Here is a 20,632-nt window from a genome sequence, read left to right on the forward strand (position 1 = left end):
CACTTAAACTTCTACCTGATGTTATGGTTATAAAGAATGAAAGGGTTACTTGAAGTCCTGGTTCTGCAGGATTGGAATCTTCATTGAAGTCACAAACATTAATATAATTGCTAAAGACCCCTGAAAATATAACAGTAGAAAGTTGAAGAGTGCAACATTTCCATACGTTGTGAAGACCCTCCAAAAAGCTATTACAGGTACGGCTTTCTGAACTCCAGGCTGTATGAAATATTAAAACCCAGTCTCAAAACGACACTGCAGCACCTATGACACAACCAGCTGCATACATGTTTAAGTAAGGAGGAAGAGTGCAGCCTGATTGATGCAGCTAAAAATGGCCTCCTGCCTATTTAAGGATCTAGGAGCTTCCAATAACAAGTTCATTATTATTATTTTATTTAATCAAACAGTAGAGACAATGAATGAACTTCATAAGTTGTTATTTGTGATGCCTATGAAGAGTAGCTGGGGAAGAAGGAAGGTAGTTTATGACTTCCATGACTATTTGTATGATGCAAAAACAGCAATAGTCAAACGTTAAGAGACTAGCAAGCTAAAATATGTCATAGCCCCTGGGGCTCTTGGGGATAAGGAATAACAACTGCATCCAATATAACAGACTTAAGGAACCATCAGTTTAGGGTATACCAAAGAGGTTTTTAAGAGCAACATAACCAACACAAAGTCAGTTTTCATACCAGAATTGAAGCAATAGCGTTACACAGTTGTGACCCGATTTCCAGGTAGCACCATGCATATGTCTAAAAGAGGAATATTTTACAGCCAAGCTGCAGTGGCTATTTTCCCTTTTGTGAAATCGGCCCGGGTATCCCTGGTAAGAGTTTATTAGCCAATTGATAACAATGAGATATAAAGGAGTCGCTCCAACTAGAGATAAACTATTTGAGGTGGTAAGGCCTTGTGAAACGTGAATGTACATAATAACGAGATGGTTAGATTTGTGAAAGACTTGGTCTTATTTAGGTAGAAACAAAGATTTTTTTTGTGCAAAGAACGCTACGCTGGAGAGGATGGGTTGGTAAAGAACACTGGAAGACTGACAGTTTGGTTAATGTGGAATTCTGATACTACCTTTGGGAGAAAAGGACAATTTCCCATAACTATCCTACTAGCTTGCAACACTGATTGAGGTACCAATTTGAGAGGGCTTATGTTTCATGAATCGCTAAGGCGGAGGACATTGCTATTAGAAAGACAGTGTTCCAAGACATACGCTGCAATGAAGCTGTGTAAATGCTGGTCCCATTCATTTTGATAAGGTTAAACTGACCTTCCAAGGAGGAGGTGTTGTGATCACAGAAGGCACAACTTGCTTCAGGCTTTCAAAATGTAAGGGATGGCAGGAGTTTTGAAAAATTATGTCAGATTTGGAACGTTTTTGTAAGCTGTAATCGCAGTAATACAGACTTTAGTGGAAGAGGATTGCACAGAATTCGGAAGAATGACATACTCATAAAATGTGATAGGACTGTAGCCTTTCTGTTGGACCATAAACCAAATCTCTTCCATTTGAAGAAATAGCAACCTTTAGGACAGTTAGGATATCCCTACATGATTGAGGGTGATGTGTCCATACTGTCAGACATAAGGAGTCGTGCTACCAAATTCAATGATGTCATGTTCGGGTGGAATAGTGGACAATGGATATGGTCAACAGGTTTTGCGCCTTGACAGAAACTTGCAACATTGCTTTCTAGGCAGCTCCAGAGCAAAATTGATCACTATTGCTTCACAATTCTGGATGACTGTAGGAATCAACAGAATCAGAGGAAAGGCATAGATTAATGTCTTTGGTCAGTTCATCAAAAGGGCACTACCCAATGAGCCAGATTCTGGTATTCTAGTTTGGTTTTGACAATTTTGTTTTGGGATGTGAAACAGATATCCATCTTTGGATGCCCCAATCTACAAAGATTCAATAAAGAACACAGTTGCACAGGGCCCATTTGTGACTTTTTCATAGGAGCAGCTTTAGAAATCCTCTTTATGCTTTAGAACTCTTGGTAGTGTACTGGTTTTATTGATAGACCATGATTACAACCAACCTTTCTGTGACTACAGCAGGAGAGATCTTGCCCTTGTAGCCCCTTGCTAGTTTAGGTAGTGCATGGTTGTTTTATTACCCAGTTGAAGAATCCTTTTCGATGTCAGGAAGGCCTTGAGAGATAGACAGACTTCAGCTCCAGGAAACTAATGTGAGGAGAGCGTTCCTTTCTGGTCAACAGCTTTGTATGGACACAGCTCTCTATCAGGGGGAGAGATACATCTGTCACAACAGTCTAAACTAGAGGTTCCTGTCGGGGGGAAAAATACTTGAAATATGTTTGCTCTTTTGCATCAACATGTGAGAGACTGCCTTGCAGATATCAATATGAAGAGTTTGTTGTGTTAACTTTTGGTCTTCGGAGACTACTGTTCTAGAAACTACTGGAGAAGTTTCACAAGTAGAACAATCAAAATGCAGGGAGACTTGGACCCTCTTATGGGGGAAGATCGGAAGTGCTATTTGACTGAAAGTCTTTAGTAGAAGATGGCATTTCTCCCAGATTAAGGCACTCTCACCTCTAAAGGAAACACTTCCTAGAACTGCTGCCAGACACGACAGACCAGAATGAGGGTAGACCTTGAAAAAGTAAAAGTGACTTTGTTGATTGAAAGTCCTGGTCCACCTTTTGTGAGTGACTAGCTAAGGGTAAATGAATATTTTTTGCCATCAAAGGTGGGCTGCTACTACTGCCATTCATCACAACAAAAATACGAAGCGGATTTCAGGAAGAGCTGCGTGCTGGTACTGTGTTGATCCTACTACAGTCCGCAAGTACTGCCAGTGCGGCCTTGATAGTACAATGTGGAAGAAATCATCTAGTAGGTCTACAGTACACATCCAATTGCCTTCTCTAAGGTGAGCTAAAATTCCCTTTTAATCCACCTGGTGGCCTTGCAGACATCTAACATTTGTCTGGACTCTCTTCACCCCTTTTGTCTGAGCCAGAAAATGTAAGAAATTGGAGTGTTTCCATAAAACTCACATTCCTTATCAGTTTGAACCAATAATGACACTAAATTAACCCATACGTAACCCTCCGGTAGTGTGGTACTATTCAGTCAGGCTTAACTTACAGTCCATGCGTAAAGTATTTATGCAGTACTCACACAGCAATAAAGGGAACACACGGCTGTGGCTCTGATGGCTATCCCAGTCACCATTGGTTCTCCAGGCAGAACTTTATTTTTTAAATGTTTCTAAATCCCACTTCTTGCAGTTTGGGGACAGAAGGAGTGCATTCCAACATCAGCCAAGGGTCCAGGACCTGTGGAGCACCACTTGAGGGTTAGGACTCACTCAACAGAGGCCAGCAGCAGGGTCCAGGGCAGTGTTGAAACTGGTTACCTGAGCAGTTGCAAGTAGAGCAGCCTGTGTGTTCCTGTAACTCAAACAGGAAGTAGCCACTGATGCATGAAGTCAATTCTGGGGTCCAGGGTTCAAAGCAAGCAGGTCTAGTTTTCCTTCAGGTGCTAGACATTAATACCGTACCCTTTCTGATTTTTCTTCAGAGGTCCAGGAGTCTTCTAAGGCGGCTACTGGGAATGCCACATTTATGCTTAGTGTCAGCTTGCGGCTAGGAGAAACGCCTGACCACTCTGGAGCCAATAGGGTCAAGGTTCCCAGGGATTACCCTACCCTTGTTTGCAAGACTTCCTATATGTTTAACTGTAAACTATCCCACCCCACCCTTTATCTAAATCCAACATGGCAGAATCTTTGTTCCTGCGATCATAGCTCCCTGTGCCCACTAAGAGGTGTAGCTAGGATATTGGGCAAACCCTTACTTGTGGTCATTCCAAACCAGATCTGTGGCAGCTCTCCCTCCGCTGAGTTTAGGGCCAAGCTGGCTCAGAAGACAAAAGGGAGGTGTGAGCTACATCTGCAAGTGACAGGGTAAGCTTCCTCTAAAGCTCAGGAAGGTGCAGGGCACAGCCGCCAGTCCATCCTTCTCAAGGAGGAAAAACAGCTCCTCACACCCTAGTCCTTTGGCCCTTGTCTGGGAGCAATCCACATCTCAACAGTGGAGCCATCAGTAGGAATGTGCCACTGGACACTCGCAGAAATGCCCTTTTGGCTTCAGGGAGGAAAGTGACAACTTTCTAAAAGTGCAATTTCCAAAATAGTAATATAAAATCCAACTTGACCATTAAGTTGGATTTTAAATTACTATTGAAATTTGTGCTTGAATCTTTTTTCCAGCTGCTCCCAAACAATGAAGCACCTTAAGTTGTTAAAGTGTATGCCGGTATTTTCCAATAGGATACCCTGAGACGCCAAAAAGAATAAAGGTTTTTCAGTGACAGGACATGTCAAACATTACATATACATGCCCTACTCTTTAAATATCATGCACCCTGCCCTATGGGCATTTAGGGCCTACCTTAAGGGTGACTTAAGAATTAAGGAAGGCTTAGACCTCGTAAAAGGTTTTTTTAACCAAGCTGAAATGGCAGTTTGACACGGCCTACCCAGGCTGCAACTGCAGGCGTGGAGATGTTTTACAGTGCTAGTTTAGTGGGCGACACAAATCACTGCTGCAGCCCACATTTAATTTATAGGCCCTGGGCACTTGTTGTACCATAAACTTGGGACTTCCAAGTAAATAAAATGTGACAGTTTGGGGTACCCCAATTCTAATATATTTAGATAAGAAGGCACAAGACCTTTACCGCTGGTTAGCAGGAGTAAAATCCTGCAGAGTCCTATGGCATAAAGAAACGGTTCCTCAAAAGAAGGCAATTTATCTGGGGAAATACCACACAGAAGAATTTTATTTCCAACAAAAAGTATCTTGAACAGATCGTGTTTCCCTGGTATGTGGCCAGAACTGGTTCAATAGCACACTACTTTGATAATATAGAGACTTCCTTTCTCAGAGCAACTAACTGAAACCATGAGGTAAAGGAGGAATCGGTGGTGTTATTGCCCTTATGGCTAGAGAGCAGCCATTCTTTATAACACTCTGCACCCACTTGTCTTTTGGGATTTTTCCTCCACTATCAGGTGTAACGAAACCACTGTCCCCACTGGAATGGCAGAAGGAGTAGGCAGGGGCACAGAGGCAACACTTGTGGTTGTTGGAGGGCCGGTTTCACAAAGTGCTAGAAGGCAACATTGAGGTAAACGCTATTGAGTGCTTCAAGTGCTTTGACGTTGAAATCTTACTAGAGAGGGGACAGCGAGGCTATCTTGTAGCTGACGTCAAGTAGGTCAACAGGAAACATGTTGGAGCGGATTCTTTAGACAATGATCATGTGGTTTCTCAGATTTCTCACTTTTAATCAGAAGCCAAGCATTTCCTCCGAGAGCTTTTCTTACCCTTTCCCTTCAGATCTTACAGCCTGCTTCGCAGCCCAATTACTCCTCTATCCTTTAGGGTCTCCTTCAATGTTTTTCTCATGTCAGTTTTACAGTACTGCACTATAGTTTTGTAGTAACTTGAATAGGACCTAGGCATGTGCGTTTTTTATTTGTATATATTGTATTGTATTGAAATTGCACTTATATGGCGCTTACTACCCCTGACGAGGCGTCAAAGCGATTTTTCCGGCGAGTAGCGCGTACCTCCAGAACACAAGAAGGATTAGTGTTGAATTAGTATAGTAAAATTTGAAAGTAATTTGAGTGGTGGATATGTTAGTCAGTTATTTGGATTGAGAAGGATAGCAGATATATGTATATACATACAAACATAACCCAGTGCTGTTAAATTTTATTCTTCATTAGATAATTTGCTGCGGATCACTGAAGGATTTTACATACATTTGAGTGCGGCATGGTGAAGCCTCTCACTTATCACACTGCTCTGTTAGATTAGGGGGGGTGCGCATGTGCATGTGTGTGCAAAATAAGCACACGAGATCTGCCTTATACAGGAGTATAAAAAGGGTCCCACATCGGAGACAGGAAAACAGTTAATTCCCAGGAAGGAAATGGCATCCTAACTGGGGGGTGGCGAGTGATTGGGGAGCCAACTTTTTTAACATTTGCAATGAAATTGTATGCATGTAGTAATGTCACCTAAACACTATTTCATGAATGTTAAACTAAAGGCCAGATTTAGACAAATTTCTTCTTAGATTTTATCCAGACTCCAAGTATAACATCCCTTCCTGTTAAAAGCTTTTAAAGGTTTAATGAAATGATGCTTCTACTCATCCCAGACACTCAGGCACACAGCTGGGCATTTCAGTTGGTGAACTGCCTTGAAGATCCAGACTGTCAAGGTTAGCCACCATGAGCTAAGGGAGAGGATCTTGCCAGATATCCTGTGTGTTGGAGATGGTGAATTATCTATGCACATACGCCAACACTGTCTCAGCAAGGCTAGAGTCCTTGGCAAGAACTAGGCAGCAAGAGAATTATAAGAACAAGCACACGTGAATGCCTTAAACGTAATCAGGTCTATGAAAGAAAATTCGACTCTGCTTTTGGAATAAGGTCTAGGAGCCTAGAGGCAAAGTATTAACGGGTAGAGTTTAACAAATAATTCACTGCAGATCACCAATTAAGATAATGTGAAGAAGTTAGTCTTTTACAACACATTCATGTTTTTCAGAAGTGCACTACAAGCTAGTCTGCCTTCTGGTTCTGTGGACTTGGGAGATAGATCTAAATTAAGCTGGGATTCCTCACTTGTGCACCTGCACAAAATGGGAGCTGGCTGCAAATGCGGAGGTAGAGGAGAGGTACGGTGAAGGGCCTGCTTAGTAATGCTAAGATCATGACAGAGATTGACGTTAAGTGCAAGTTCCTGGAGTCAGTTCAGTTGATCTTTATTTCGATGATTAAAAACCATCATAAAAATACATTGTACAGAATACATTAATTACATTTCTGAACCATACATCATTAAAAGGAGGGTTAAAACATTTAAATATATGGCATTATATACATCGCTGCTCAGTCTCTTGTATTTCTTAGTCTTACTACTATTTTCAGAAAATTCATAATAGAGCACAGGATACGCATATCACTGGCTTTTTGCAAAAAGAGTAGAGCAGTCTTGGCTTGACGGAGTATTACTTCTTTTAAAATATCAACAAGAAATCTGCGGCGGGGAATTCGATAAAAAGAACACAAAAGTACAAAATGAAGGGTGTCCTGCGGAGACCTATTGTCGCAGCCGCATACTCCCTTCTGCTCAATTGTTAAAGTAAAACCTGATGGATATGCTAAAATATTATGTAACAAATTGAGCCTAAAACGACACATTAAAAATCTATCCTGCTGGTTGTACATAAAAAATAAATAGGGCTCCATGCCTTCTCCATTACTCACTAGACTGTGTGCCACAACCGATTTTTTTGCAGAGTCGGAGCTTAATCTTCGCAATTCAAGTTTTTCTAGTAGATGTTTTTTAATTTGATGTCTGCAAGCGGTGGTAATGGAAGTCGGATCAGTGAATAGTAGCGACTGATCGATGATTCCTAATGTATTCTTGATATACTTCAGCCAAGGAATTTGGAGGCAATTGTCTTTTTGTAAGCAATCACCAACTATTACTCGACTTAGCTCAGCTTCGGGGTTCACCCAAATTCTGAGCCATGTCATAATAGGCCTCACCTTCACCTGGTCTGTGATAAATGGAATCCCAAGTTCAGTGTGTACAATTCCTGCTGGGGTACTCTGTGGTAGCTTCAGGATCCTACGTAGGAATTTATCTTCCTCCAATTGTAAAAGTTTTGCATCCCTGAAGCCCCAGACCTCTGCACCATATAAGGCCTTTGCAGTACTTACAGCTACGTATAGATTCATTACTTGCTCTGGTGACCAACGACCCAGCCTTCGGGCAAAGTTGAGTATCGCACCGTTTGCGGAGACCAGCTTTCTACACCTTTCCTCAATTAAAAAGTCGAACTTTATCTCCCCATCAAACAAAAGGCCCAAGTAGGAGAAGGAGTTTACAGTTTCTAGTGTGTGGGACCCTATTTTAAATACAAATTTTCTACATGGTTTCTTGCCCGCCACCATCACGTAGGATTTGTTCAGATTCACGGACAGGTCTAATTTGTCCATGAATTCCACAAACCCATCAATGAGATGTTGTAGACTCAGAGCTGTTCGAGCAAGCAGGACCGCGTCATCCGCGTACAGCAGTACCGGGATATGACGCGATCCTGCTTTGGGACAATCCACATTTAAGTCAACCAGTGTTCTCTCCAACTCATTTATATAGAGGGAAAATAGAAAGGGGGCAAGGATACATCCCTGCCTCACTCCGCTGGTGCATGGGAAGGGACTCCCCCGCCCCCCCCCCCCGTGCTAAAGCGGACCTTGGCCGTGGTGTTCCAATGTAATTCCTTGAGAATGTTAATAAGTCCGGGATCAATTCCCAGATTGCTCATCATGGCCCAAAGTTTACTCCTATTTACATTATCAAAAGCCGCAGCCAGATCCATAAAACCCATGTAGAGTGTACCTTTACTAGCCTTTATGTATTTTGCTGCTAATAAGTAAAGGTTGAGGCATTGATCGCTTGTTCATTTACCCGATCTAAAGCCATATTGGGTGTCTACTATGACGTGGTGCTCTTCTGTCCAGGCCATAAGGCGATTTAAAACCGCCCTGCCCAGCAATTTGGCTGACACGTCTATCAACGAGATTGGTCTATAGCATTGAGGATTGTCCCTACTCCCTTTTTTGAAGATAGGGACAATCAATGCTGTAGACCAATATCGCGGAAGACCAGATTTTATAGCTGCGTTTAGCACCCTTGTCATAATAGGGGCCCAAAGATCGATGTTGCTTAGATAGAGGTCTGGTGGCGTACCATCAGGCCCCGGAGCTTTGTTACGTGTCAGGCCTTGGATTGCTTGGGTGATTTCTTGAAGTGAAAATTCTGATTCACCGAGCCGAACCCCGTCCCAAACCCCTACAGACACAGTATCACTGCTAGGATTGTAAAGGCCCTTAAAATGAGCCACCCACTGTTCGGGGAGTATATTATTGCTAAGCACCGGAGCATTACTGTCTTGAAAGCAGGGTCTATTGATGATTTTCCAGAATTCATTAAAATCTCTATTCTCCCCAGCCTCCCTTATGTCAGCCCAGACTTCCGCTTGAAGCGTGGTCTTCCTCTGTTTTACCTTTGTTTTGTATATGTTTCTACAGAGAGCTACTTTCTGCTTGTCCCTAGGTTGGGTTTTAAGGCATGATTTTAAGTCTCTCAGTGCTCGCGAGCATTCGGAATCAAACCAGCGTGGTTGGGTTCCGTTCTTTTTAGTCCCTTTTACTTTCAGTAGTTTGCCCACCAAGTTAGTTAATGACTCGAACACTGAGACCAGCACACCTCCCTCTACTAAGGGATCAAGACAATCATAAATCTGTTTTTTACCTTTTTCTGCTAGAGTTCCATAGAACTCCTGGGCATTAATTTTTGCCCATCTAAGTCACCTCCCCTGGTCCACTGGTCGCAATTCGATGGCTGCCGGTTTACTTCTAATAGAGCGACCACTATATATTAATTCCATCGTCAATGGGTTATGGTCACTGAAGGGACTCCCAATCTATTTTCACCTCCTTGACCCGGTCCTTTGCAGAGGTAGATATCATAATATAGTCTATAATGGAGTGGCATCCCCTACCTTTGAATGTTGGAGTGAGAGTACCATCCCTACCCGGGGCCACCAAGTCTATTGTATGTGTTGGAGCATAAGTGTCTAATAGCTTCATAAAGGTTGTACCCTCCTTGTTGTGCTCAAAGTGTGGCCCACTCTCTGCCGGGCATGATGACCAGTCAACAATTTGGGCAAAGATGGCCATTTAAATCACCCATAATCAAGACTATAGGTTCTCCCACCCCTTTCCTCTGACTAATCTCATAATTAAGTCTGTTATCTAGTTCCTGGATTACTGAGTAATTCCCATCCACTGGCCCTGAATTATAAATATTGAATATCAGTAATCTCAGCCCTTGACCTTGAAATACAACTGCCTGGAAGGTGTGCGATGTCCAGGAAGGTTGTGACCATGAGCCTTCTACATCTAGATCGACATACAAAGCCAGCCTTCCCTTAGCTCTGCCTGATCTGCCTTCTATAGCTGGTACAAAGAAACACTTGTAACCCTCGATTTGATAAGGGGAGGATTCTACCGCCCAGGTCTCCTGGAAAGCTAATATAAGATAGCCACTGAAGTTTTTCTTCCAATCACAATTTTCAAATTTCCCTGCCAAGCCTGCAATATTCCAGGACAGTAACATCAGACCTTCTCTCAGTGCTTTTCCAACCTCTCCTCCCTGGTTGTGTGTCCTTAGATCATCCTTCCAAAGCAATGTCACTCCCTGATCATCCTCACCTACAGATGTTCGATATACATCCACCCTCTTTGCTTGATAGCTTTCTGGGACCCTCTGTGTACTTAATTTATTGTCCACCCTTTCGGCCATCTTTTCATGACATTTCCCAATTTGGGATAGTCAGTCGTTTTCGTCAAGGGACTGTAGCGGGCTAAACCTGTTTGTATTTGCCCACTGAGTATAACCCTGTCCTCTCTGCTCTTCCATTCTGGCCCAATGTCTTGTTGGTGTGTTTCCTGTTCTAGCATAAGCATAGACGTTTGCAGCGCGTCTTCTCGGGTAGAAGGATCCTAATGGTAAGGAACATATGGTGCTCGTATGGTTTTTATTATAGCTGCCTAATATGTATTTCACTAGATCAGCGTGCCTAAAGTTTACTACGATGCAATCCCCTGTGATATCTTTCCTCCTGCTGCCTATCCAGTTTACCCTTCTCACATGGACAATCTCTCCGCACTCTCCTCCCCGCAGGGGCCTGTGTATGTTTAACCACTTTATTATTTTGCTTTTCAGTTCCGTGTATGACTCTTTCTCCCCTTCCCTGAGTTCGTGAACCCCTGTAAAAGCAACAAAAGGGCATGCTTCAGGGGGCAGATTAATATGTGGTGGTGCGTGATGAACAAATCTGTCATTCGGCTCATGGCTTGTCAGATTTGTGTTAGTGTGGACATGGGTTATTGGATTTCCTATTTGAGCTAGCAGGGCATTTGTTCGCTGTTGGGCCTTATCCGTGTCCTTTGTCCCCCCCTGCTGAGTATTTCCCCTCTCTACCTGGTCTGTAGGTTTGGGTATTTCGTGGACTTGTACAATTGTGCATTGCCCGTTACTCACACAATTATTATTACCGACTATCTGACCAGCTGGCGTGGGGCCTGCTAGGGAACGGTTTGCTGTTAAATTACAATCTATAAGGCCCTTAGATCTTCCCTGCTTTCTCAATTCATTAATCACTTTATCTAGCCTGCTAATTATTGGTTTCAGCTGATTCATAATGAAAGTTTCCATGTGTTTTTGGAGGTCTCCTATTACTTCGTCCATCCATCCAGGTGGAGTTTGATGACGTGTCACTGGCACTTCGGTGACTGCTGCCTCCCTATCTTTCGAACCGTGTGTAACCCTGCTTTGTTTGTTTTTCCGAGGTTGGCCCTTCCTGCTTCCCCCTTGTTTTGATTTCCTATTTGTGTCTATGACTACTTCTTTTACCACCTGCGCACAAGGAATACCTTCAGTGGAATTTTTTAGAGAGTCGGTATGGGAAATTGCTGATGTGTTTAGAACAGTGGGTTGTGTAGGTGTATTTGGAATAGACAGACTTCTCTCTGTGCGCTCAATCTCCCTATTAACTTTTTGGAACATCAGGTCAATCGCAGTAGGTTGTAACGCAACATTTAGTTCAGACCCTAAAGGATTCAAGGTCCGAGACGAATTTACTTTGCTTGTGACAGAGCGCGTTTTAGTTCTGTTGGACATAACTGAAACAGGAAAGGAGGAGGGCGTAGGAACGAAACTTACACTGTAGCCACCCGCCACTACACTACCTCCTTGCCTGGTTAGCTGGTGATTGAATCCTCCCTGCTTTACAACAAGATATATAAAAATTAAACCCTCCCGCGATTGCACAATGATCTATAATCCACTGTTTTTAATGTCTTTTTGTTTGCAATCAGTTCCAGAATGGGTAGATGTCTGAGAAACGTGCTACTGAGGTGGAGTTAGTAATATAGTACCTCTGAGACAGTCACAAGGGAGGTGGCCCAGCCCGGCCTCCTCTGGCCTCTGATGGTCGCAGATGGTCCCGGGCTTCTCCCGGCGTCACCCGCGCGCATCCCGCGACGCGGGGGTTAGGCTGCCGGTTTCTAGCGCCTCCAGGCACGTGATTGGCTGGTGGCAGCTGTAGGAGGAGCCGCTAGGGAGTCTGGGTGGTGTGGTCCCTGCCTCCTCACTGCGGCCGTATGGTGGATAAACGGCAGCGGAGGGCGAACCAAACACAACGGCAGGAAACAGGTGAGGAGCACAGTTGCCCCCAGGAGTTTGTAAGAGTCCCCCGCTCCACCGGGGTTAGGCTGCCGGTTTCTAGCGCCTCCAGGCACGTGATTGGCTGGTGGCGGCTGTGGGAGGATACGCAAGGGAGTCTGGGTGGTGTGGTCCCTGCCTCCTCACTGCGGCCGTATGGTGGATAAACGGCAGCGGGAAGGCGAACCAAACACAACGGCAGGAAACAGGTGAGGAGCACAGTTGCCCCCACGAGTTTGTAAGAGTCATTGAAGCAAACTGAGACATGTCTCCGAGCCAAAATGCACACACAGAGAACAAGATTTGCTTGACCTCTTGGTACAACACACCTGTGGATCATACTGAAGAGAGTAACTGGATCCTAGGCTGCAACCAAGGAATGGTACCAGTGCAAGCAGACGTGGACCGGACCTTTACTCAACAGGGCACTGTAGTCCCTGGAGTGGGAGACAATTTAGTTACCTAAGGGCTCTCACCACTTGGGTGCCTGATACCCTTTTCTCTGATCTGTGACAACGGATTCCAGCACAAACAAATTATCAGGTAGCAAGTAAAAAGAAATTAATCTCAACAACCTGGTCATTTTGCCTTACCGAGGGTTAAAGACCAGTTGCAAGCGCTGAGTGGGGTACATAGAAGCAAGGTCAGAATGATCATTGAGGATGTGGGGAGGGCTTCATACCTCACAAGTACAAAGGGAATTCAGTATTGTATTAAGTGGCTAAGATCCTGTACTTTTCTCCCAGCTTTTTCCTAGTCATACCAAGCAGAAGAAAACAAAATGGGAAACGGCAAGAAAGCACTTAAAGAGAAGGGGGTTTTCCATGCATGAAGCTCGCACACGTGCGAGCTGACCAGCGAACATTACCTCAGAACTGACAGCGCTAGAGGCTGTTTGGTGTACCCCCAACAGGTGTTAGGAGATGCACAAGTTGAGAGTGGCAATGTAGAGTAAGAATGTTTACCAAGACCAGATGAAAAACCATACGTGAAGTAACGCTATCAGGAACCGCCACAGGTTTTCTTTACTCCTCGGAGTTTAGCGATAAACAAATTACTTGGGTTGTTTTAGTTAAGTCTTTTGCTCCTGGAAAAGAATGCAGCGTGGTCAACTATTGAATTATTAATACACAAAAACATCAAATAAAGGTTTGTTGTACGAAAATGTTGTAGTGCATCTGCATTGCAAGCAAGAGGCTACTGATTTACAGGCAGTCTGTTTGTATGCTTACCTCCAGTGCAATGCTCTTTTAGCGGCTCAAAGAGGTCAAAGGTAGCTGTTGCTCCATCTGACATTGTGAGGAACTTGCGCAACCCGCTTGGAGTTGGCGAGTTCACACGTCCCATTTTTCCATAGAGAGCAGTTTGTATATGTCCACTCTTTCCCCATATCATAGGTGGAATGTATCTAAAATGAAAACAAAACAAGTATCAGCATTTGACAATTAAGTACTTAATACAAGATATAAGTTATGAAGGGTATGGTAGGGTAAGTGCGGCATAGCAGCGCTATAGATCAATGGGTTGTCTATCAGTGAAGAGGTCTAATTTACTTTGGGAAGCTAGATTTAAATCTTAAAAGCTGACTGTTAAGGTGAGCGACCTTTTCAAGTCTTCACCACTCTTTTCCTTCCTTAGCAATACCACTTCACCCCTTCTTGTCCATCTAAGGGAATGAAAGGATATCACGATTATCACTTAAAGTTTAGAGGGGGCTTGACCTAGCATTTCAAGTTGGACTACTGAAGCTTGTGCAGGACCATGACAAATACGCACATGGTTGGCCCTCTCTTCTAGTGCAAGCTTCTCCAACGAGTATCTTATGATCTACTGGTAGCTCTCCTACATACAAGTAGCTCTACTGTGTGCAGCCCATCTAGCTAAATGAGGAGATTTTGCTTGTTTGAATTAAAATATGCATACCAGAATTGAAAAACATGCATTGAAGAAAATGTGTATTTTTTAAAACCTATAAGTGACGTTAGTAGAAAAATGGTTGAATAGGCAAAATATATTTAAAGCTGATATTTGAATGATAAGTCACATGGCATAGGAGAGACGTAGTACTAATATTCTTACCTTGGTACCAGGGGCATTGCAGCAATGGCATTTATGTATTATGCATGTAGAGGCATTCTACATTGACAAAGCCTTATTTGCATTACTGCAGGCAACCCCGCCTAATGCACTGAAATAATCATGGCTGGTAATCCTGTACATGGTGGCCACACAAGTAATCTTGCAGTGACTATTACAATACTAGTATTAGTAGCTCGGGACGATTTTCAGTGAAAGAAAATAGGTCTTATTATAGAAAAGGTTGGAAATCTCTGCTCTGGTGGCACAGGGAACAAAACAACAATGGACAAGAAAGCAGCCCAAAGTAATTACCAGAAGCAGAAATGTATTGAATATTTCACACATAATTTTTAGGTCTCGCATAGCTATTGCGTTTACGCAATCGCTATGCGAGACTCTAGTAAGAGGGGCATTTCAAAGTGCTCCCAAAAGTGGATTGCATGGCGAGCACGCGCACAATCACGTGCATCGTGCCGCCATGCAATCAGTTTGGGGAAGCGCTTCAGCCCACTGGCGCGTGCACGTGTAGCCACAGCCTCGGCATCATACTTCAAAGGGTCCGCTCCCCCGCCTGGAATGCGCTCCCCCGCCCCAGCATGCCGAGAGATCGTTTCCTCATGGCGCCTCTCACAACTGTCCCTTCCCCACCACAGGGCTAGTCTCACGGACGCATTGCCATCCATCGATTTCACTTTCATGCCCGTGTTCTCTTTGCCTTTCAGCACACAGCCCGCCCCCCCCCTCCGTGTTTTCTTGCAGCTTTGCCCAGATCGGAGTCTCAAACAACCAAAATAATAAGTTTGCCCTGCACGCTTTCTGCGCTTACAAAGTCAACATATGCCGCGCTCATTCCCTTTTCATCCTTCGAAGGTCGATAACATTAGCTCCATTAATTCTGCGTGTAAGGATTTAAATAACCATATGTTTTCTTGCAACTTTAGGCACTTCACACACACACACACACACACACACACGCACACACACGCACACACACGCACACGCGCACACACACACACAGCCCCACTGCTCAGACACACAGGCATCAAGGCAGCAACAGAATGCTCGGAACCCCACCAGTGTTTGTCACACACACATGCCTCTCGCATCTCATGTTTTCTTCCAGCTTTGGCCTGTGTTCTCTTTGCCTTTCAGCACTCAGCTTCCCCGTAACCACTATTTAACGACCATCCTGCCACACTCATTCCATTTTCATCCTCGCTTTCACTTTCATGCCCGTGTTCTTTGCCTTTCAGCACACAGCTTCTCCATAGCCACCATTTAACGACCATCCTGCCGTAAACACCATTTAACTACCATTCTTTTAGTTAAAATAAAAGAATTGCCTCTAAGGGTTTAAGGAACCATAGGAACTTTTATTTAAGTATTAATTATTTGCAAAAATTAAAAGCCATTGTTATTTGTAATATCAATACATCTAAGTCACGTAAATACAACACATATTGCATTACAAATGCTATAGGTGTCACATTTGCAACAGTTAAAACTATTGACATTGTACATGAGAAAGCTAGTAATTTCAATATTTTCAATACCAACACATAAATAAAAAATTAGTCAATTTACAATACAAAAAGCTCAAACTTTCCTAATGCGTGACCTATTGCATACAAATGCTTGTTTTGGTTTCTCAGTGAGTCACCCCAGGCGAGAAAGGTTATGCCTAGATGTGGGTCTGCCAGCTTACTCTGCAATAGTACTCATGTTGCACAAAAGAAGAAAGCAGTCTGGAATACAGGCTAGGATGTTCATAATAGAAAAAGACTGATTTGCATATGGGTCGTCTCTGTATGGAAATGTACGAGAGAGGAAGATAAAGAGAATGTGAGAAAGAGAAAACGCGAGAAGAAAAAACAAAGAAAGAAAAAAGAATCAGAGTGGGATGAGAAAGCATGTGCAGGACAAGCTGCAGAGATTATGTGTGTGCTTCCACTCAAAGTGTGGCCCCCCCCCCTTCAAAGAAGAGAGAGTAGTGACAGCACGTGATAATGTGTGACAATATGTCCCCTGAAAGTGTGCATGGAGCCGACAGAGTGTGCAAGTTTCTAGCCATGGCCTTACCATTGTCAATCATAACCAAAACATCACTTGATCTATATTCCAAACAGTATTAGTGAGTCGCTCATCTCACCAGTTTTCCAACCACAACCTGCGCTCCAGTGAAGGGTTCCTTCTTTCATATCTCCAGCAGATAATTCCAGACAAGAGATAGTTATGTTCACTCATGTTTTCCACTTAGATGCATCCTTCTGAGAAATGTGCTTCTTGAACAGACATGTGCATCTACAACTAGGTCTAGTCTCAAAATGCTGTCAACATGATGACACCTGTTTCAACTCCAGGGGTTATGAACAAGTTATTAAATCAGTGGAGACTAACCTGTTCTTTCTGCTATGGATATGGAATATTTTTGCTTGGTCATAATTTATGTTTCACTTCTCAGTGTCACGAATGTGCACCAACATTTTCTTCCACCCTCAACATCCTGTCTTTCTTTACTAAAATGTTTCCGACCTTAATAGCAAAAGTTTGCAAATGTGCTTTTTATTAGACTATTGGGTTCAAACTCTTTCCCAATGCAGGGATGTAGAATTCCTATCAACAGACTCCAAGGACTAATTATTTGGGGTCAAGGACAACAAGTTTATTTTTTTCTTGCAACAAGTACGTCCACCCCCCGGCAGCACAAATCCTTTGACTGCCAGTTTACAGTACCACATTATGGGTCAGGGAAGGGCATAGTCTGCAGTTAATGGTGTTTGAACTTGTATTCATGGTTCATTAATGCAAAGCCTGTATTATTAGGGTGAGCGCTATAAGGAAATAAATGTTGTAAGCTCAGACTGCACTGCTGACAGTGGCCCCAGTATAAAAATGTGTACACACGTTTGCAAAGTTCAATAGAAGAATAAATGTAATGCTCCCGGAATGCTCACGAATTAGGTGTAAATATTTGCAGAAGCAGGATAGTAAGATTGATGAGTCTTGGCGTTCAAAATAAAATGTTCACAAAAAAAGGCAACCAGGAAACAAAACGTTTTGCTAAACTACTGGGCAATTTTAAGTGACATTTCTTTGAAGCATCTTCTAGTTAAATATGTTGATAAATGCTAGTAGTCCCTAAAATTATTCATAATGGGAAACCAGTACAAAACAGTTTCAAGAAGATTATGGGAAACATGAAAAAAAAAAATCAATCATCGGCAAAGCCAATAGGTCGGACATTGGCGACCATCATTTTAGTTTGTCAATGTGTGTATTGTTTTGACATGGTTTTTGTAAACGCGTATTGTTGTGGCAGCTGCCAGGCCCTCAAAATATTTTCTGATCTCAAAAAGCAAATATTGCCACAGTAGTCCCTGGCACTGAGCAAAACTACTTTGTGTGCCGATATGCTACCTGTGAAAGAACAAAACGCTGTCACTTACAGTAAAGCCAGTCTACAGGTGGAGAGAGACAGACAGCATTTTAACAAAAACAAAAGGTCGTGGTTAACTCAAGACCTAATTAGGTGCCCAATACTTAAACTAAGTCACAAAAGTGCACCCATGGTATATGTCCTTGCAGTAGTGCAGAAGTTACGGCTTTGATGAATTCACAATTTACCAAAGTAGGTCAGGAAATCGAACTCCAAGAAAATATTTGCAAACTGCATCTTAGCACGATCAAATATGCAGGTATACATTTGCTCATGCGAAAATCTGTTTAGGGTTTACAAGTTCACTTTCCCGCCAATCACTTTTTTCCCCCAACCCTGGAAGAAGTTTTACTTCTGCCCTTGTCCGGACTAAATTTCCAACCTTTCTCAGCATGGGAAAAAATAGAGAAGAACAACAATAGTTACTTACCTGTAATCTGTGGTTCTCCAGTATTGGTATCTTTCATAGATTCACATGCCTGAATCATTCCCCGTTGTAGGAGTGGAAGTCCCACGGTACATAAAAATAGCAATAATTATGCATAAAATAGAAATATCATAGCTAGGCTAGAACCAGGAAGTAAAAAGCTAGAAGTAATAGGATTTTTTTTTCCACTAGCATGACTCGTCCAAGTCATTATATATAGTCCAAACTATAGCCAATCAGGCACCAGCACCCTCCAGAATGTTCTCCTCAGAGGCTCAGGCTCTCAGATTTTCTAACACAAGTGTGTTCTAGAGTGACAAAATAATATAAAGAAGAGCCTCTAAGGGGAGGTGGGTGGGTTGCATGTGAATCTATTAAAGATACTTACCTGTAATCTGTGGTTCTCCAGTATTGGTAACTATTGCTCTTCTCCAGTATTGGGGTATTTTTCATAGATTCACATGCTTGAATCAGAGTAGAGAGCAGTAAATCCAGAACAAAATGTGTGAGATTCTGATCACTAAATAAACATATGCATATCAGAGGCAATATGTAGTCAAAACAATACATTTCTATAACTATATATATATACACAACTGAATATATCAATAGATATATTAACATATATAAAATAATAAAATATTGATATATGTGTAACTAAAAACCATCATACAAGATATGTACGTAATAAATTCCAAAGAGGAGGAGGGAAGAATAGAGGCTCACCTTATTTAAAAAGATTACGGAGAACCGCTTGTCCCACAGATGCATCTGCATTGCTGGCTGCTTCCAGACAGTAGTGCTTAGTAAAGGTGTGCCTGCTGGACCACATAGCAGCTCTGCAGAATTGATGCATAGGCACACCAGCAAAAAGAGCAGTAGAAGAAGATATTGCTCTAGTAGAGTGTGCTCTTGGAGTTGCTTGTAATGGCCTGCCGGCATGCTGATGGCAGAAGCAAATTCCAGCAGAGATCCAAAGAGCAATGGATTGCTTGAATATTGGCTGTCCTGTACGCATCTTTCCATAAGCTATAAATAGCTGATCAGATTTCCGAATTGAAGATGTACTTGATCCGGGTGGCAGATCTGACCGTTCTGAATGGATAGAAGGTTCGGTATTGGTTGCAACTGAATGGGATCGCATTCGGAGAGAAGGAAGAGTTCGGTGAACCAGAACTGGCGAGCCCACCTGGGAGCTATGAGTATTAGGCGACAAGGCTCCTCCATTTTCCGGAGAACCCTGGGAACCAATGGTATTGGAGGAAAAGCGTAGGCATAAATCTGCGACCAGTTCATCAAAAAAAAACATTCCCGCACGATCCTTGTGGGGAAGCCAACTTGCGAAGAATGGGCATTTGCAGTTCAGACTGGTCGCGAACAAATCCAGATCAGGCCGACCCCACACATGAAAAATACGATTCAAGGTTGGTTGATGGAGCTCCCACTCAAGATTGGAAGTTGTTGATCGGCTGAGGGAATCCGCGAGAACGTTGGAAACTCCCGGGACATGGATTGCTGTCTGATGTTTGATCGCCCAATCCCAAATCTCCTGGGTTTGCTGAGACAATAGTGCGGATCTTGTCCCTCCTTGTTTGTTCAAGTAGTGCATACTTGTGTTGTCCGTCCGGATCAACACTGATGATCCGAGAATGACGGTGCGAAAAGATTTTAGGGCTCGGAAATCGCCAGCAATTCCAAGAGGTTGATAGGTCAAGTTTGTTGCTGAGCATCCCATCTTCCGCTTACCGTCAGTCCTTGCAGGTGAGCTCCCCATCCTTCTAGGGAGGTGTCCGTGGTGATGACGAAGCTTGGAGCTTCTATTAGGAATGAGCAGCCTGCTGCTACATTTTTCTTGTAAGTCCACCATCGCAGAGTGTCCCTTATTTGAGGAGTGATGTGGATGAGATCGAAGGATCCTGAAACTTGTAGCCACTGCTTGTTGAGGTCCTCTTGCAGAGGTCTCATTCTGAGACGGCAGTTGGGGACCAGAGGAATGCAGGATGAAAGCATCCCCAGAAGAGACTTTAACTGCCCGACTGAAACGCACTCTTTTGATCGCAGTAGCTGGGCACGTTTGCAAAGTTTCAGTTGCCTTTCGTTTGAGACAAAGGCTTGTGTTCGCAAAGTGTCTATGGTGGCTCCCAAGAACGTTCTGTTTTGCGATGGGATGAGGTGAGACTTGTCGAAATTGATGGAGAGGCCCAGAGATTAGAAACGAGATAGACATCTCTGAGTATGGACGTTTGCGATGTTGAAAGAATTCGCCTTGATAAGGTAGTTGTCTAAATAAGTAAAAATTTGAATTCCCTC

The 20,632-nt window shown here is 43.2% G+C and overlaps 1 protein-coding gene across 4 annotated transcripts in view; it reads right to left on the minus strand.

Annotated features, from left to right (window-relative positions):
- Positions 1–20,632, minus strand: part of ABHD2 (abhydrolase domain containing 2, acylglycerol lipase) — a 427,692-nt gene that overhangs the window by 304,996 nt on the left and 102,064 nt on the right. For all 4 annotated transcript variants that reach the window (XM_085644457.1, XM_085644454.1, XM_085644456.1 and 1 more), the window contains one exon: positions 13,613–13,788. In XM_085644457.1, coding sequence (XP_085500583.1) covers positions 13,613–13,788 — 176 coding nt within the window. The remainder of the gene's footprint in view (positions 1–13,612; positions 13,789–20,632) is intronic.

Source organism: Triturus cristatus, chromosome 3_1, assembly GCF_964204655.1.
Source record: "Triturus cristatus chromosome 3_1, aTriCri1.1, whole genome shotgun sequence".
Taxonomy (NCBI): Eukaryota; Metazoa; Chordata; class Amphibia; order Caudata; family Salamandridae; genus Triturus; species Triturus cristatus.